The sequence below is a fragment of the Vicia villosa genome, linkage group LG2 (assembly GCF_029867415.1).
Source record: "Vicia villosa cultivar HV-30 ecotype Madison, WI linkage group LG2, Vvil1.0, whole genome shotgun sequence".
NCBI classification, from domain to species: domain Eukaryota; kingdom Viridiplantae; phylum Streptophyta; class Magnoliopsida; order Fabales; family Fabaceae; genus Vicia; species Vicia villosa.
In genome coordinates, this window is record NC_081181.1 from 207,599,651 (window position 1) to 207,616,055 (window position 16,405).

Genomic DNA, 16,405 nt, shown 5'->3' on the forward strand with positions numbered 1-16,405 from the left:
TACTGTACAGTCCTTAAATCAATCTTAAAGACCAAATCATAACACATCTTAATTTAAATAGATAATATCTGCCTTACCTGACAGGTTTATACCAATATGGTTATGAAAATCAACACTCACTCATTAATTTATAAATTAATTGAACAAAAACAGTCAGAACAAATGCTCAAGTCCTTTAATACTTAACTAAAATAAGCATATATTTAGTTTAACCATAACTAGAAAGAACACAATACTAAGCAAGAAAGCTTTTTTCTTCCTAAAAAACAAAAAGTTAAGACTAAGAAAATCACTAGAAAGCTTGACAGAAACAAAGAGTAAACACTAAAGCAAATAAAAGACATTGAAAAGATGTTATAAACGACATCGTTTAGTAGCTTCTTAGTGAAAGAAAGTCTTGGAAGAAGAAGCATTTTCAGAGATATTCAGCTGCTGCTGCTGTTGTCTTCTCTCTGATATTTTTCTGAGCAGACAGATTTGTTCCATGGAGAAAACACAGTAGCCTTGTGAATAAAGCTTTGTTTGTGCAACCGGTGAGTTCACCACTACCTGTAAAGCCTGGTTTCTGTTCAGCTTCTTCAACTCACCAAAAACACCATCATCGTCGCCGCTGCGGTAGGTGGTGTTGGTGGTTGACTGAGAAGGCATTGAACGAAGGGCAGAGATCTGAGCCTGCAAAAACTTAACATATTTGTAAGCCTCTTCGAAAAGGGTAGCTTGATCCATTTTCTTATCCCATGGCATTAGTTTCTGCAAGCAGCGTGTTTTCTCGCTTAGTGTTTGTCTTCTCTGTCTTGCTAACTTGCTCTGAGGAATCAAGGAAGGAGATTTTCCACGGGCAAAGTGAGGTTGTTTCTGTGGTGGTGGTGATGGTGGAGTTGTTTCCTCCGTGAAAGGGTGACGGAGGCGTTTTCTGTTAGAGTGTTCAGAGGAATGGAGTTGAGGAAGACGGTGGAAAGTTTCGAAAGGTGGATAGTATTGGGGGAGGAAGTTGAAGGGTTGTTGTTGAAGTGGGAGATATTCTTGTAACGGAGGAAGATTAAGAGGGTGTTCGGTTTTTGGGACTATGAGGACATTTTTGTTGTTGTTAAGGTAAGGAGTTTGGTCGGTGACAGATTGAGGGAGGCTAGGGAGTTGATGAGGGTCGTCGGTTATGGCGTGGAAGTTGTCAGTGAAGAAGGAATGGTTGAAAGTGAGAAGAGATTGGAGGCTGAAGGTGGAGAACATTGGGTCTATGGCGGAGGAGGAGGTGTTAACGGAAAACATGGATTGAGAATTTGGGTCCATATTGATTGAAGCTAGAATGTTTGTGAAGAGGAGGAGATATTATATAGTAAGAATGAGAGTGAGTGAGTGAGTGAGTATTCGTGTATTCATCATTTCATTTCAAAATGTTAAGTGTGGTTTTATAAAAAGACAAAATGTTAACCGTGAGTTTGGTGAGAGAGAAAGAGGGTAGTACTGTACTGGTACAGCTGTGAAAAACGGTTTGTTCTGATTCTGATACCAACGTCTTGCGGCCATTTTGCTCCACCGGCATTGTCGGTCCATGTTCTTGTTTTTTGTCCTTTTCTCATTTTGCTTCTTTTCGAATTCTTTTGTATAATATCATCACACAAGAACCGAACCGTATGATACATGTCATCAAGATATTTCGTTTTTATAGTCACTAAAATCACCCATCCAACGGAAAAACATGTGATGGTCATGGAATAGCATGGTTACACACGTACGGCTGTGACGGCTACCTAGAAATGATGATGCTTGTGGCCAATACTGAATAGAATATCCTGATCACTCTCTCTTTCTCACATCCATGCATGCATGATGCATGGTGCATGATGCATATTCATGCACATACACCATCATACTACTTCTAGTACTATCTGCATAACGTTTGTTTATCGGGACAGTAATACATACCTCAACTAACTTACGGATTACCACTGCCTCGTATGTTTTTTGTTCTTAAAGCAATTCGTCAGTAGTTGTATACTAGCAGTGCAATACATATTATCACTAGAATTTGCAGACAAACTCCGACACTTCAATGTCAGATGTTTCTTAGACACTCCATATAGCTAACTACCTAGTAGCTAGGTGACAGCTAAATTTTTACATCAGAAATTAAATCAACCATTCATATATAGGAGTTGGACTTAATTAAGCACTAGTATAAATTGGTTTTAGACTAATCTATTGAATTCTAAAATTAAACAAAACTAGTATTTGGTTTGGTTCAAGTGATTAAATTCAATCGGATAATTGTAATTTGATGTAGTTAAAAACCAGTCAAAACGATAAATCAACCTCGAAATAAGCTGTACAAGAATCACCTAATTTAGGAAAGGATCTATTTTGGGAGATATGCAACCACCACCAGATGTAGCCAACAAATAGTTGTTTTGCTTTTTAGCTCTAGTATAGTCTAAGTCGACATATAAATAAGCTCTGATCTTCTACCACAACCTCTAACAACTTCTTGTACAAATAAATAAGCTCTGTTGGTCTAGCATTCTTTTTGTGTATTGCTCTTATTTTATAAAGACTACTACTGATAATATACATATACATTAGTTATATATTACTTATATTACTAGTTGTCAGAACATCCGACACGATATCGATATTGGCACGTCGATCAATTTTTGGGTAAGGTAGATAAGAATTCACCGTCAATATTAATTTGAACGTAGATATAAATACTAATTTGTTGTCTCACACATACACATCTTTTTTTTAACAATGTCAATGCTAAAGAAATTATATCCATATTTATGTATATCAATTTAAATATGTAGATGAATTTTTATTAAGTTTATGCGACTATGTAACTATCTTTTATATTATTTTATAAAGAAAATGATATGTTCTATATGGAAAATATAGAAATAAAATAATAATTAGAATAAGATTTTGAGTTGCGCAGATGCAACATATATTTGAAACACTTTACAATAATTTCAAAAAGAGACAATAATCCTTAATACAATCAACACTAAAGTTTTGTTTGCGAGTTTGAAGGGAATGAGAGAGAAAGACTTTCGAAAATGAATTTTTAAAAAATTATAGAAAATATTTGACCTTTTAAAAAAAAAAAATTTAGTATAAATGATAAAAGAGTCTGTCAATGTTACTGCATCTAATAGGTTTTTATTTTTTGAGCCTTCTTTGGTTGCCTTCTACAAATGGAGTTTTTCATCCCAATGAAAAACAACAAAGCTCCAAAAAGTGCCATGTTCTATAAGGAGTGATTGAAACAATAGATTGAATATGGGCACAAACATGAAACTAAAGTTCAAATAAAAAATAAGTCATTGTTCTGGCCTGTGTAAATTAGATGAATAGCTGAGTGAATTCTTTTTCCTCAGTGTCGTAATTGTAAAAATCATAACGAAATGGAGTAACAATCAACTGATGTAGAAACTACAGCACAAAAAGAGCATAACTTATTATAAAACTGAGCATGTGAGATGAATATGGAATCCAATAGAGAAACTGACTACAAAGCAGTAGCAAAGCTCCGAAACGAGCTTCTGAATATGAAAAGAACTCCTCCAATGTCCTTCAGAGCAATAGCCCCAATAATCAAAAGTTTCATCTGCTTATCAAATCAGTTATATTATGGAACACAAGTAGGAAAAAAACGAGCAAAAGGAATAAAGAATCAATGTATATGTAACATTCACACCTTCAGCGAATATTCCCTTATTTAAAAGCCCTCTCCTCCCTTCCCCTCCAAACTCTCAAACACACCCTAAGAAAACTATGAGAAATATTGTTGTTACAATTCACATGTCATGCAAAATATGATAGTTGAGATGCATGTAGAAATTAAAAACAACACACAGTTTATAATGTTTTTTATATAATTCCTACTTCATATGCATTAAGATAGATGTTTGTCAATTTTCAACTCGTGGTTCTTATCCCTTTTTTATGATAAGTAGTTGGTTAGTTACTTGTGAGGCAAGTAGTGCCACGTATAGTCTATAATCTATATACACTTGTGCTTGTAATATTTTTGCATTCACTAAATTCATAATATAACTACACCAATCTATATTCTTATCTTGATTATTTTTTTCAATCTTTTTCTCTCATCTTTGAGGGCAAATATAGAATTTGCACTAACAAATTAGTATCTATAGTCTTTTGGTTCTTGTTCATATAGACTGCATATCCTAGGATGGTAAATCACATTCGTTGTAATGAATGGTGACAAAGGCATTCTTACTTCTCTTCCAAATCTTGATGGCAAGAGTTGTGATCGATAAAATAAACAAATGATTTCTCTTTTTGGCTTTCAATATGCTCTTGAGGTGGTTATCAACAGTGTCTTTGAGCTTGATGCAAACGCAGTTGAAGCTCAATGCACTCTTCATAACAATGCAAAATTTGTTCGGAATGCTCATGTTGTGTTCGCGAAAGATGTATGGGATACTCTTGTCAAATATTAGGAAGGAGGTGAGAAAGTCAAAAGTGTAAATTTGCAATCTTTACGGTGGCAATATGAGTTACTATAGATGGGAGACAATGAGAAGGTTGCATGCTATGTGTCCAAGGTGCATAATCTTGTTCACTTGATGAAGGATTATGGTAAAATGATGACAAACAAGATGACCATTGATAAGGTGATGAAAACCTTAACTTCTCATTTTGATCATGTCATCGTGCTTATTCAAGAATCTAGTGACTTGTCTACAATGGAGTTGGAAGATATTGAAGGATCGTTAGAATCCTAAGAATTGAGAAAAGTTAAAAGAAAATATGTTCAAGAATCCATTCAGGCTTTGCAAGCTCAGACTTGGAAAAATAATGGTAGATTTAGAAAGTTCAAAGGCAAATATAACAAAGGTATTAATAATAAGAAGGGTTATTGGTCTCACTCTCACTCTCAAAAGCAAAATAATAATGAAAAACCTGGATCTTCTAAAAGAGGATGAGGGACTTCAAACCGTAAAGAAAAATTCAATAAGAAAAATATGAAATGTTATAATTCTGATGAATGGGGTCACATTACCAAGGAATGTTGGTACAACAAAGGAAAAGGAGTTATTAAAGACAAATATGTTGATGGAGAAAAAATGACAGAAGAGGATTTATATGGTTTTGAATGAAAGGTCTTTAAGGCTGTTGAAGCGGTAAAGCGGAAAGCAACAAAAAATTTGGAAATATTTATCCGGGAAACTTATCGTGTCCACAAAGATTAGTTCTACTGAATTACCGTTCGACGGATTCTTAGTTCTTGAGTTTGGGTTAAATGAGTTTTAAGTAAAAATGGAAAATATAACTTATGAACATAAAATAAATTCATTCTTGATAGAGAATAACTTATCTGGTTCGAATCTAAACTATTCCTCACAAACTTAGATTTATCACTCCTCCGCACTCAATCTACAATACTCATCAGAATCACCACATATCTCTCACATCAATGTCCATTTATGCAACACCAACGAGAGTTCAACTATATTGCTCTTTCGACGATGTCTCCACCGGTCGAACAAATTAGAGGCATTAAACTTAGATATTATATGGATGTTAACCCCAATCCTATCTCTAGAATCTAAATCTAACAGATATCTCCATAATCAAGATTTGTGATCTCTATTTCTACAACAACACAAATCCAAAGCATTTAAGCAAAAAGATCAAGGAAACACCGATTAAGATTTGTAAAGCAAACTTTATACAACAAATAGAAAGATTAACAAACATCCATGTGTTTAGAGTAAACTTACAAACAAAACCCAACAAAAGAGAAATACACAAAGAAGAATGAAGAAGAACCAAACATCTCATGGGTTGTCAGCTCCGATTGATGAGAAATCCGACTTCGGATCATCCGTATGCAAGCTCCAATGGTGTTTTCAAGCTAAATCTATCAAAAAATGACCTAAGATGAGTTAGGGTTTAAAAATACCCAAAACATAACCTAAGAATATATATTTTTACCCTATTTATACACTTTTAAATTTCACACAGCGCGCGTTGTGCGCTGGAGGGCGCATCACGCCGACTGTGCTGTCAAAGAAAATTCAGCTTTAGTGTTTTTGCCATAACTTGAGAACCGTAACTCCGATTTGCGTCTGGTTTGAAGTGTTGGAAAAATTATTCAATTTACTACCTAAAAATGAAAAAATATCAACCAAATTGATGATTTTTATTCTTTGATTTTGAGCCTTATTCGTTGATGAGTTGGTTTTGTTGCTCAAAATCGCGCGTTTGAAGTCGAGTCTTCGATACTTTATTGCTCATACTCCAAATACACAAGAATACCTACAAAAAGACACAAAAACTATCAAAAGGTATAAAAGTATATGAAAATACAACTATTCACAAAGTATATAAATTTACATACAAAATGGGGAATTATTCAAACGGTATTAACAAAAAGTATCGATAAGTGCAACAAATTATATACACAAAATAACGATATTTTTGCACTTATCAAAGGCTACAGTTTCATATGATTATTAAAATTCTAAAATTTGGTTCTTGGACACAGGCTTATCTAATATATATGACAGGTCATAAGGCATGGCTAATAAAGTTTGATGGTAGAAGAAGAAGAAGAAGAAGAAGAAGAAGAAGTAACATTAGAGTTGCTAATACTAGATCATTGAAAGGAGAAGGAGAAGGTAACATGGTTATCAAAAGTCGTAATGGCATGTCAACAATCATTGAAGCTGTAATATATGTACCAGGAATGAAGTGAAATCTCTTAAGTGTTAGCCATCTTATTGAGAACGTGTTCTTAGTAATAATGAAGAATGAGGCCCTTGAACAGTTTGATGCAAGAAATAAGCTATTCTCGAGGTTTCCATTGTCAAAGAATAGAACCTTAAAGACTATGATAAGTTCCATATAATTCCAAGGCTTGCAAGTTATGGTTGAGCACAAAGAAAGTTGGTTATGGCATCTGGGATTCGGCCACTTAAACTTCAAATCACTCAATCAACTTATTGCACAAGTAATGGTGATTGCTCTACTAAAGTTCTCAATTCCTGAGAAGTTAAGTGAAGGTTCCTTGGTTGGGGGAGAAATTCAATAATGCTTTCAAGTCTTACTTTCCCATGAGATCATCATGCTCATTGGAAGTTTTTCACTCCTATGTTTGTGGTCTTTCTTAGGATCACACTATTGGTGGAAATAGATGCGGTCTCTTTTATGGATAAGCATAGCAGGAAGCTTTGGGTGTACATGATCAAACACCAAAATGAACTATTTTAAGTATTAAAAAGATTCAAAATATTGGTTTAGAATAAAAGTGAGAAGAAGATTAAGATCCTCAGAATATATAGTGGAGGAGAATATACATCCAATGTATTTTAAGAATTTTGTTCAAATCATGGGATTGGTCTTGAGGTCACGACTCCATATACACATCAACATAATGGTATAAATGAAAGAAGGGATAAAAGCATCTTGGATATGGCTAGGTGTATGTTGAAACAAAAAGGCATGCCTCATCCATTATGAGGTGACGTAGTCACAATAGCTGCATATGTGTTGAATAGTTATCTAGTAAGGAGATTGAAGAACAAAGTTCTAGAAGAAGTTTGGAGTGGTAAGAAATCATTTGTGAATTATCTTAAAGTGATTGGATCAATTTTTGATAAGCATGTGCCTGATGCTAGAAGAAAGAAGCTAAATGACAAAAATGAAGTAATGATATTTGTTGGTTATCACAAAATTGGAGCTTATATATTGTTTAATCCAATCTCTAAGAAGATCATGATAAGTAGAGACATCATTATTGATGAAAATGCTGCATGGAACTAGGCATCTAACAACATAACTAGTAAGATTTTATTGAACTTGGGCTTGGAGGAACCAGATGGTGAGTTAGATAAAATTTTCCTACAAGGCCATGAGTTTTATTCTTGTACAAGAAGCAGATGGTGGGGAAAAGCCAGTATACTTCGTAAGTAAGGTCTTGAAGGGAGCGGAGAAGTTGTATCAGAAGATTGAAAGGATGGTGCTGGCTTTGGTGAAAACGACTCGAACGTTAAGGCACTATTTTCAGGGCCACGCCATAATTGTGAAGACGATTTATCTAATAAAACAAATATTAAAAAAGCCAGACTTAGCCGGAAGAATGGTTACTTGGGTTGTAGAGCTTTCCGAGTAAGACATATAGTTCATTTTGAGATCCAGCATCAAATCCCAGGTGCTTGCCGATTTCTTGGTCGAACTAAGAGGTCCCACTCCAAAACAAAGCACATGGATCCTTCATGTTGACGAATCGTCAAACCTCAATGGGACTGGGGCAGGAATTGTACTCGAGGGACCTGGTGACTTCATATTGGAATATTCCTTGGGGTTCAAATCAGATGTGTTGGATTCTGTGTGACATCCCAAGTACAAATCAGACATATTGGATGTCGTGTAGCATCCCAGGTATAAAATGTGCACTTAAATTATTCACGATGGTAACCCATGTTACGAAGCAGGATAATTGCGATGTTTTATGAAGTGTGACATCCATGTGGTTGTGTTTACATGATTAAATTAATCGTTAATTTCGTGAGATTTAGAAGGGTGTTACAGTGATCGATAAAATAAACAAATGATGTCTCTTTTTGGCTTTTAAGATGCTCTTGAGGTGGTTATCAATGGTGTCTCCGAGCTTCATGCAAACACAACTAAAGCTCAATGCACTATTCATAAAGACTCTATGAAGAAGGATTCCAAGGCGTCATTTTGCATTCAATTAGTTGCTAATGGTGCAAAATTTGATCAGAATGCTCATGTTGAGTTTGCAAAAGAGGCATGGGATACTCTTGTCAAATATTAGGAAGGAAGTGAGAAAGTCAAAAGTGTGAAGTTGAAATCTTTACGAAGACAATATGAGTTATTATAGATGGGAGACAATGAAAAAGTTGCAGGCTATGTGTCCAAGGTGCATAATCTTATTCACTTGATGAAGAATTATGGTAAAACGATGACAGATAATATGACCATTGAGAAGGTGATGAAAAACCTTAACTTCTCATTTTGATCATGTCATTGTGCCTATTCAAGAATATAGTGACTTGTATATAATGAAGTTGGAAGATCTTGAAGGATCATTAGAAGCCCGTCAATTAAGAATAGTTAAAAGAAAAGATGTTCATGAATACATTCAGGCTTTGCAAGCTCAGACTTGGAAAAATAATGGTGGATTTAGAAAGTTCAAAGGCAAATATGACAAAGGAAATAATAATAAGAAGAGTTCTTTATCTCACTCTCAAAAGCAAAAGAATGATGAGAAACCTGGATCTTCTAAAAGAGGAGGAGGGACTTCAAACCGTAAAGAAAAATTCGATAAGAAAAATATGAAATGTTATAATTGTGATAAATGGGGTCACATGGCCAAGGAATGTTGGTACAACAAAGGAAAAGGAGCTACTAAAGACAAAGATGTTGATGAAGCAAAAATAGCACAAGAGGATTCATATGGTTTTGAAACGATGGTCTTTAATTAAGGCTACAGTTTCAGATGATTATTATGATTCTACAACTTTGTTCTTGGACTGAGGCTGCTCTAATCATGTGACGGGTCATAAGGCAGGGCTGGTAAAGTTTGATGATAAAAGAAGAACCAAGATTAGACTTGCTAATAGTACATCATTGCAAGCAAAAGGAGCATGTAACATGGTTTTCAAAAGACATAATGGCAGGTCATCAATCATTAGAGATGTACTATATGTACCAGGCACAGTGTGAAATCTCTTAAGTGTTGGTCATCTTATTGAGAATGAGTTATTAACATGTGAAGATATTAACTCCTAGTGAAGGCTTTCATGCAACTACGATCCATAATCACATAAAGTTTGTAAAAATAAAATAAAAATAGTATAGAGCCAACAAAAATAAAGTTTCTCAATAAATAATAATACAGAAAATCGAATATGTCTCAAAATAACAACAAGAACAACAACGACAACAACAAGAACAACAACAAAAAACAACATACTAGAAATGTGATGAGACTAAAAGAAAAGTGTTGGTTCTTTCGTTCTTCCTTCCTCTTTGGAGAAGAATGGTGTTCTTTCATTGGCTGAAGAAGAATTGTGTTCTTATGTTCGCTAGGGCTCAAAATGTGAATGAGCTAGAGTTAACATTAGCTTTGAAGGAATACAAATTTTAGAAGTTTTATTTTGGTTTTATTAAAATTTGGGGAAACATATCCGACGTAAACATCTCTAAAAAATAAAAGCGTCTTTTTAGTTCTAAGAGTAATAAAAAATTTAGAGAGTTTTTATATCGGTTTTCTTAAAAATCGAGGGATCATATTCGACATAAAATCTATAAAAAATAAAGACGTCTTTTTGGTTCTATATAAAACATAAAATTACAGGAGTTGGAATCGAAACTCAAACCCTGAGCAGCTCTAAATGTCAGTTATGGTGATAACCGAGGGAACAAATTAATTTTCTAAAAAAAATGTAAATGGCGTTTTTTATGTCATTTGACCTTGATTTTTCAATAACCGAGGTGAAAAATTTATCATGAAAAATATATATATTTTTTTTATAACGAAAAATATTATTTATATAGTAGTGTTTGTTATTAAAAAATAATATTTTAAAAAGGTAATGGGATTTCTATATATATATAAATGGGACCCACATAATATTTTCTATTATATTATCCTTTCACATTTTTTAAACAACTCAATTACATTTTTCAAATATCCATTCAATCTATAAAAATCCTAAAAAGACCCCACCTAACCCTGCAATATATCCCACGTTTAAATGCAAACTTGCACTTACATTTGTAGAGCTGCTGGCAGTGTAGAAGCGTACTCAAACTAAAGATCGTTGGCAAGTTTAAACACGTTTTTTACAGCCAATTATTCAAAGAATCTGACACAGTTACTTTGAGAGTAGTGTAGAAACGATACAAAAACTGGCGATATTTATGCTCTAAAAGACTAAAATCATAACAAATCTTAATTTAAGTAGTTACTCATACAATGCAGTACTACCTGACTTACCTGAGAAGCTTATATCAATATGTCACAGCAAAGATAGAATTATAGCAGCAAAGCATTTTTTTTTTGATAAGCAATGAAAGTATATTAACAGAGCACAAAACATGCCCCTAAACAATTCAGTCACAGGTTACAGCCACCAATTCCACAGGTCTATACCCCCAAAATACTTATATTACATATAACCTATAGGATTATGACACCATTCATAGAAATTACACAAAACCTTCCGATTATTTCCAATCTCCAGCCACCACCACGATAACATTTTCACACTGTGCAGAATTTCCGCCATGTCCGCCACCGCATTGTTGAAAATTATGTCGTTTCGCTGCTTCCAGATTATCCAGCAAGTAGCCATCCATATGCATCCCACTCTTTTCCTAGAACACTTGGACCTCAATGAATTCAGCATGTGCAGAAAATTAGAGATGCAGTCGAATCCAACCGGGTATGTAATTCCTAACCAGTCATATATGCTTCCCCACAGTTTCCTTACAACAGCACAATTAGAAAAGAGATGTTGGATGTCTTCAATTTGACTACAACCAAAAACACAGCAGGCTGCATCATTTTGTTCTAGAATCCCTCTTTTGATCAGTTGAGATTTAGTGGCCAGTCTGTCATGAATTAATCTCCACCCAAAAATTTTAACTTTTGATGGCATCCTTAATTCCCAAAGGATTTGCACCGCTTCTAGGCTTCTAGCTTCCAACCTCCGTGTTTCCGCAAATCTATCAGCCCGCCCTTGCATCAACTTCTTATAGCATGAAGAGACATTGAACACACCATCTACATTTAAAGGCCAAGCAAAGCTATCAAGCTCATTTTTCCTTGGCTCTGTCCCCAACAGTATATCCTTTAATTCTTCCAGTTCCACACTTGCCTCCAAGCTTAACTCTAATTCCATATCTACAAGGTTCCAAACCCACCTATTGTTGTCCCACCTCCCCATTGATTTCACAGGGACTTCGTTGCCCTCCATAACCTGAAAAAGAAAAGGAAATAATAAACAGAACGGCCTGCTCCCCAACCATCTTTTCGTCCAAAAAGGTACACGCGCTCCATCTCCCAGTTTAATTGCCAAAGTCTGGGAAAAACCAAAGCATATTAAACATTAAAAACGCTAGTTAACAAAATTAGTTAAGTCCTTTAATACTTAACTATAATAGGCATCAGCAAAATTAGTTTAACCATAACTAATACTTAACTATATTAACTATTAAGTAGTTAAGTCCTTTAATACTTAACTATAATAAGCATAACAAAATTAGTTTAACCATAACTAGAAAACAATACCAATTACCAAACTGAATTTTTTTTTTTCTTCCTTAAACACCAAAATTAGTTAACACTAAAACATAGAGTAAACAATAAACAGAGAGTGAGCACTACAAAAAATGACACTGAAAAGATGTTAGAAACGATGACGTTTTGTTGGTCCCTAGTGAAAGAAAGTTTTGGAAGACGAAGCATTATCAGACATATTCTTCTGCTGCTGCTGCTGTTGTTGTCTTCTCTCATTATTTTCTGAGCACAGAGATTTGTTCCATGGAGAAAAGACATTAACCCTGTGAACAAAGCTTTGTTTGCGCTACCGGTGAGTTTATCACAACCTGCAAAGCCTGGCTTCGGTTCAGCTTCTTCAACTCACCAAAAACACCATCGTCGCCGCTGCCGCGGTAGGTGGTGTTGGTGGTTGACTGAGAAGGCATTGAATGAAGGGCAGAGATCTGAGCCTGCAAAAACTTAACATATTTGTAAGCTTCTTCGAAAAGGGTAGCTTGATCCATTTTCTTATCCCATGGCATTAGTTTCTTCAAACAACGTGTTTTCTCGCTTAGAGTTTGTCTTCTCTGCCTAGCTAATTTGCTCTGAGGGATCAAAGAAGGGGATTTTTCACGGACAAAGTGAGGTTGTTTCTGTTGTGGTGGAGTTGTTTCCGGATGGCGGAGGCGTTTTCTGTTAGTGTCAAGGGGGAGGGGAATGGAGCTGAGGGAGACGGTGGAAAGTATCAAAGGGTGGGTAGTATTGGGGGAGGAAGTTGAAGTGTTGTTTGTTGTTGAAATGGGAGATGTTCTTCTAGTTGAGGAAGATTAAGAGGGTGTTCGCTTTTTGGGACTATGAGGAAATTGTTCTTGTTGTTAAGATAAGGAGTTTGGTCGGTGGCAGATTGAGGGAGGTTAGGAAGTTGTCAGTGAAGAAGGAAGGGTTGAAAGTGAGAAGAGATTGAAGGCTGAAGGGGGAGAACATTGGGTCCATGGTGGCTGAGGAGGTGTTGCCGGGAAACATTGGGTGCATTGATTGAGAATGAAATGAGAGTAAAAAAAGTGAAAAGCAAGAATATGAAAATTTTGCATATGGATCCTCTCCAGCCTAAAGTATGCAGCTATGCATTCTGCTCTAAATCTAGTGGTTGAAAAAAATAAACAAAAGCTGTTAATTGAAAAAGAGAGAAACATAGCATACATACAAAGGCCATTATTAGTGCTGAACCATGGCTGCAGAGAAAGAGCAGCAGAGGATCTAGATCCGAAAATTTTCCTAAGAGGAGGAGGTTATATAGTAGCAGTGAGAGTGAGTATTCGGTTATTCATCATTTCATTTCAAAATGTTAGCCGTGGTTTCATAAAATGACAAAATGTTAACCTGTGTCTCCATGATTTTGGTGTTTGTGTGTGAGAGAACGTAGTAGTACAGTACTAAGCAGATGTGAAAAACGGTTGTAATTCTGATACCTCCCGCTTGTGGCCGTTTTGCATCACCGGCTTTGTCGGTCCATATTCTTGCTTTTTGTCCTTTTTTTTTTCATTTTGGCTGCGGGAGGTTTGTTTTGAAGAATATCATCACACACACACCAGAGCCGAACCATATGATGCATGTCATGTCATCACTAAAATCACCCATCCTACAGAAAAGCATGTGATGGAATAGCATGGTTTCACACGTACGGCTGTGACGGTGACGGCTACCTAGAAATGATGATGCCCATGTGGCCCATACCAAATAGAAATATTCTCACTCTCTCTTTCTCACATCCATTCATGCATGATGCATGATGCATATATACACATACACCATTAACACTCGTATGTGTATCTGCACAATAATAGCTCAAACACCATTACCACTGCCTCGTGGAGTACAGTATATTTTTTGTTTGCAATGCAATTCGTGTCAAAAGTTGTGTATACTAGCAGCGCACTACATGTTATCACTGGAGTTTTCAGACAAACACTGACACTTGAATGTCAGATGTTCCTTAAACACTACTTATAGCTAACAACCTAGTAGCTAGGTTACGGCTAAATTAACATCAGAAATTAAATCAACCATTTATATACACGACATGTTAACTGGTAATTACACTAATATACTCAAATATAAAATCAAATGAAACCATTTGGTTTGGTTCAAGTGATTATGCCACCAGTTTACCACCGCTAGATATTATTTGGGATATTCAAAATTAAACCGGTTCAATAAAAAATTGCTAATCAAATTAAATAAAATTGAAATCGTAAAAAACCACACCAAACTGCATTATCTTATAATCCAAACTTCAGTTAAACCACTTCCAACCTAAATTCAAACCTTTTATGCTTTAACCTTACGATTACGTTTTTAATACACTTATTTTTCTCTAATCTCTCATCTTTTTTGCTCTTTCTTTTTCATCTTTTCTGATCTTTATTCTCATATGTTTTTTCTATTTCTGTATAATGTTTTTGATATTGTTTTATGCTATATCAAATAGAAAATTGTTGCTAATTATGATGAATTTTGTTATAAATGAATTTTGCTTTAATTTGATAATACATAAATGACTAAATACAAAGATATATTGTCATTTATATGTGTATGAATGATTCAATAATTTTTAAAAAAAAACCGAACCAACCAAATCAATTCAAGCCACATTGGTTTGATTTGGTTTGGTTCGGTTTAATTTTTAAAAGTCAATTGAACCAAATTGAACCACACACTTTTTCTCTTGCCGTTCGAATGATTTTTTATGTCCAAACCGCACCGCAAACACCCATTTATGTAACCAACAAAAAGTTGTAATATAGATTTGTCTCCTCCTTTGTAGCCTTTAGTTTTAGCTTTAGTCTTAGTCTAGGTCGACATTCAAATAAGCTTCTTCTTCTACAACCTCAAACAACTTTTTGTACAAATAAATAAGCTCTGATTTTGTGTTGGTCTAACATTCTTTTGTGTTGTTACTTCCTCAATCTCACTATTAGTGACCCAGCACACTATTTCACATTGATTAAGAAAAGTGTAAGAAAGTAAGAGATATAATATTGTTTTTACTATAATACTTCTATCATGTATTGAGAATTGTGAACTTTATAATAATTAGAGGGTATAATTAGAAAAATTGTATTGAAAATTAAAATGAATCATTTATTTTGAGACATCATTTTATTTTAAATAAGTCACTCATTGTGGAACGGAAAAAATATTATTTTATGAAGACTACTAATATACAAATATATAATACCTCTGTCTCTCAATAGTCAATATAAGACCCTATAGAATAAATTGGAAAAATTAAGAAAGTTTATTAAAATGATAAATTTATTAACTATTTTGTATAATTTTATAAATTTATTCTTAATTAATAAAAAGATAAATAGTTAATGGGTATATAATTATATTTATTAGAGATCGTAAAAAAATTAATATAGTAAAGGATATATTTGGAAAAAATAATGTATGAACTTTAATAGTAAATAGAATCTTATAAAAATGTGCCAATGCATGCATGTGCCAATGCTAAGTATAAACGTGAATTTTATTAATTTGAAATTTGATATGACTATGTAACTATGTTTTATATATTTTCTTATAGAAAGAGTGGTTTATTCTATATGTGAACTATAGAAATAATACAATAATACTAATGTTACTGTGCTATCAATTTTCCTTTTAGTAATGAAAATAAATTGGTTGGAATTCCTTCTTTCACTACCTAATGTACACCATATACCACATGTATAATTTAAAGGGTTTAATCGATATGCACCGACTCTCATTCAAAAGAAAACAAAAAGTCTGTCATATTATTAAAAGAATTTAAAATAAAAAGGTGGTGTAATTAAATACATGATTGTGATTGGTTGATAGTATAAAATTATTTTACACGCATCATCCATTTTCTCTAATTTAAAATTAAAATACTAAAATTTATTTTATTGAGTTGAAGGTTTAAAATTAAAAAACTAAAATTTATTCTATTGAATTGAAGAAGGTATGTGTTACTATGTAACTAAAATTTATTCGTTGTGGATCTAGGTCTACATCGTTGATCTTATGTGAATCATCTGAATGGGAAGATCTAACATTGATCTTCCTCTTTAACCGTAAACAATTTGGGTAACACTTTCTTTCCGGTTACTGGCCGCCCTTTAT

The 16,405-nt window shown here is 34.2% G+C and overlaps 1 protein-coding gene across 1 annotated transcript; it reads right to left on the minus strand.

The window, feature by feature from the left end:
• Positions 1-381: 381 nt before the first annotated feature.
• Positions 382-1,287, minus strand: LOC131651178 (transcription factor bHLH117-like). Its single transcript, XM_058920844.1, has one exon. It carries the CDS (start codon positions 1,285-1,287, stop codon positions 382-384), a length of 906 nt encoding a protein of 301 aa, XP_058776827.1.
• Between the last annotated feature and the right edge of the window lie 15,118 nt (positions 1,288-16,405).

Bases quoted from the DNA above. Each gene is read 5' to 3' on its own strand.
- LOC131651178 (XM_058920844.1), bottom strand. From the start codon at position 1,287: ATGGACCCAAATTCTCAATCCATGTTTTCCGTTAACACCTCCTCCTCC.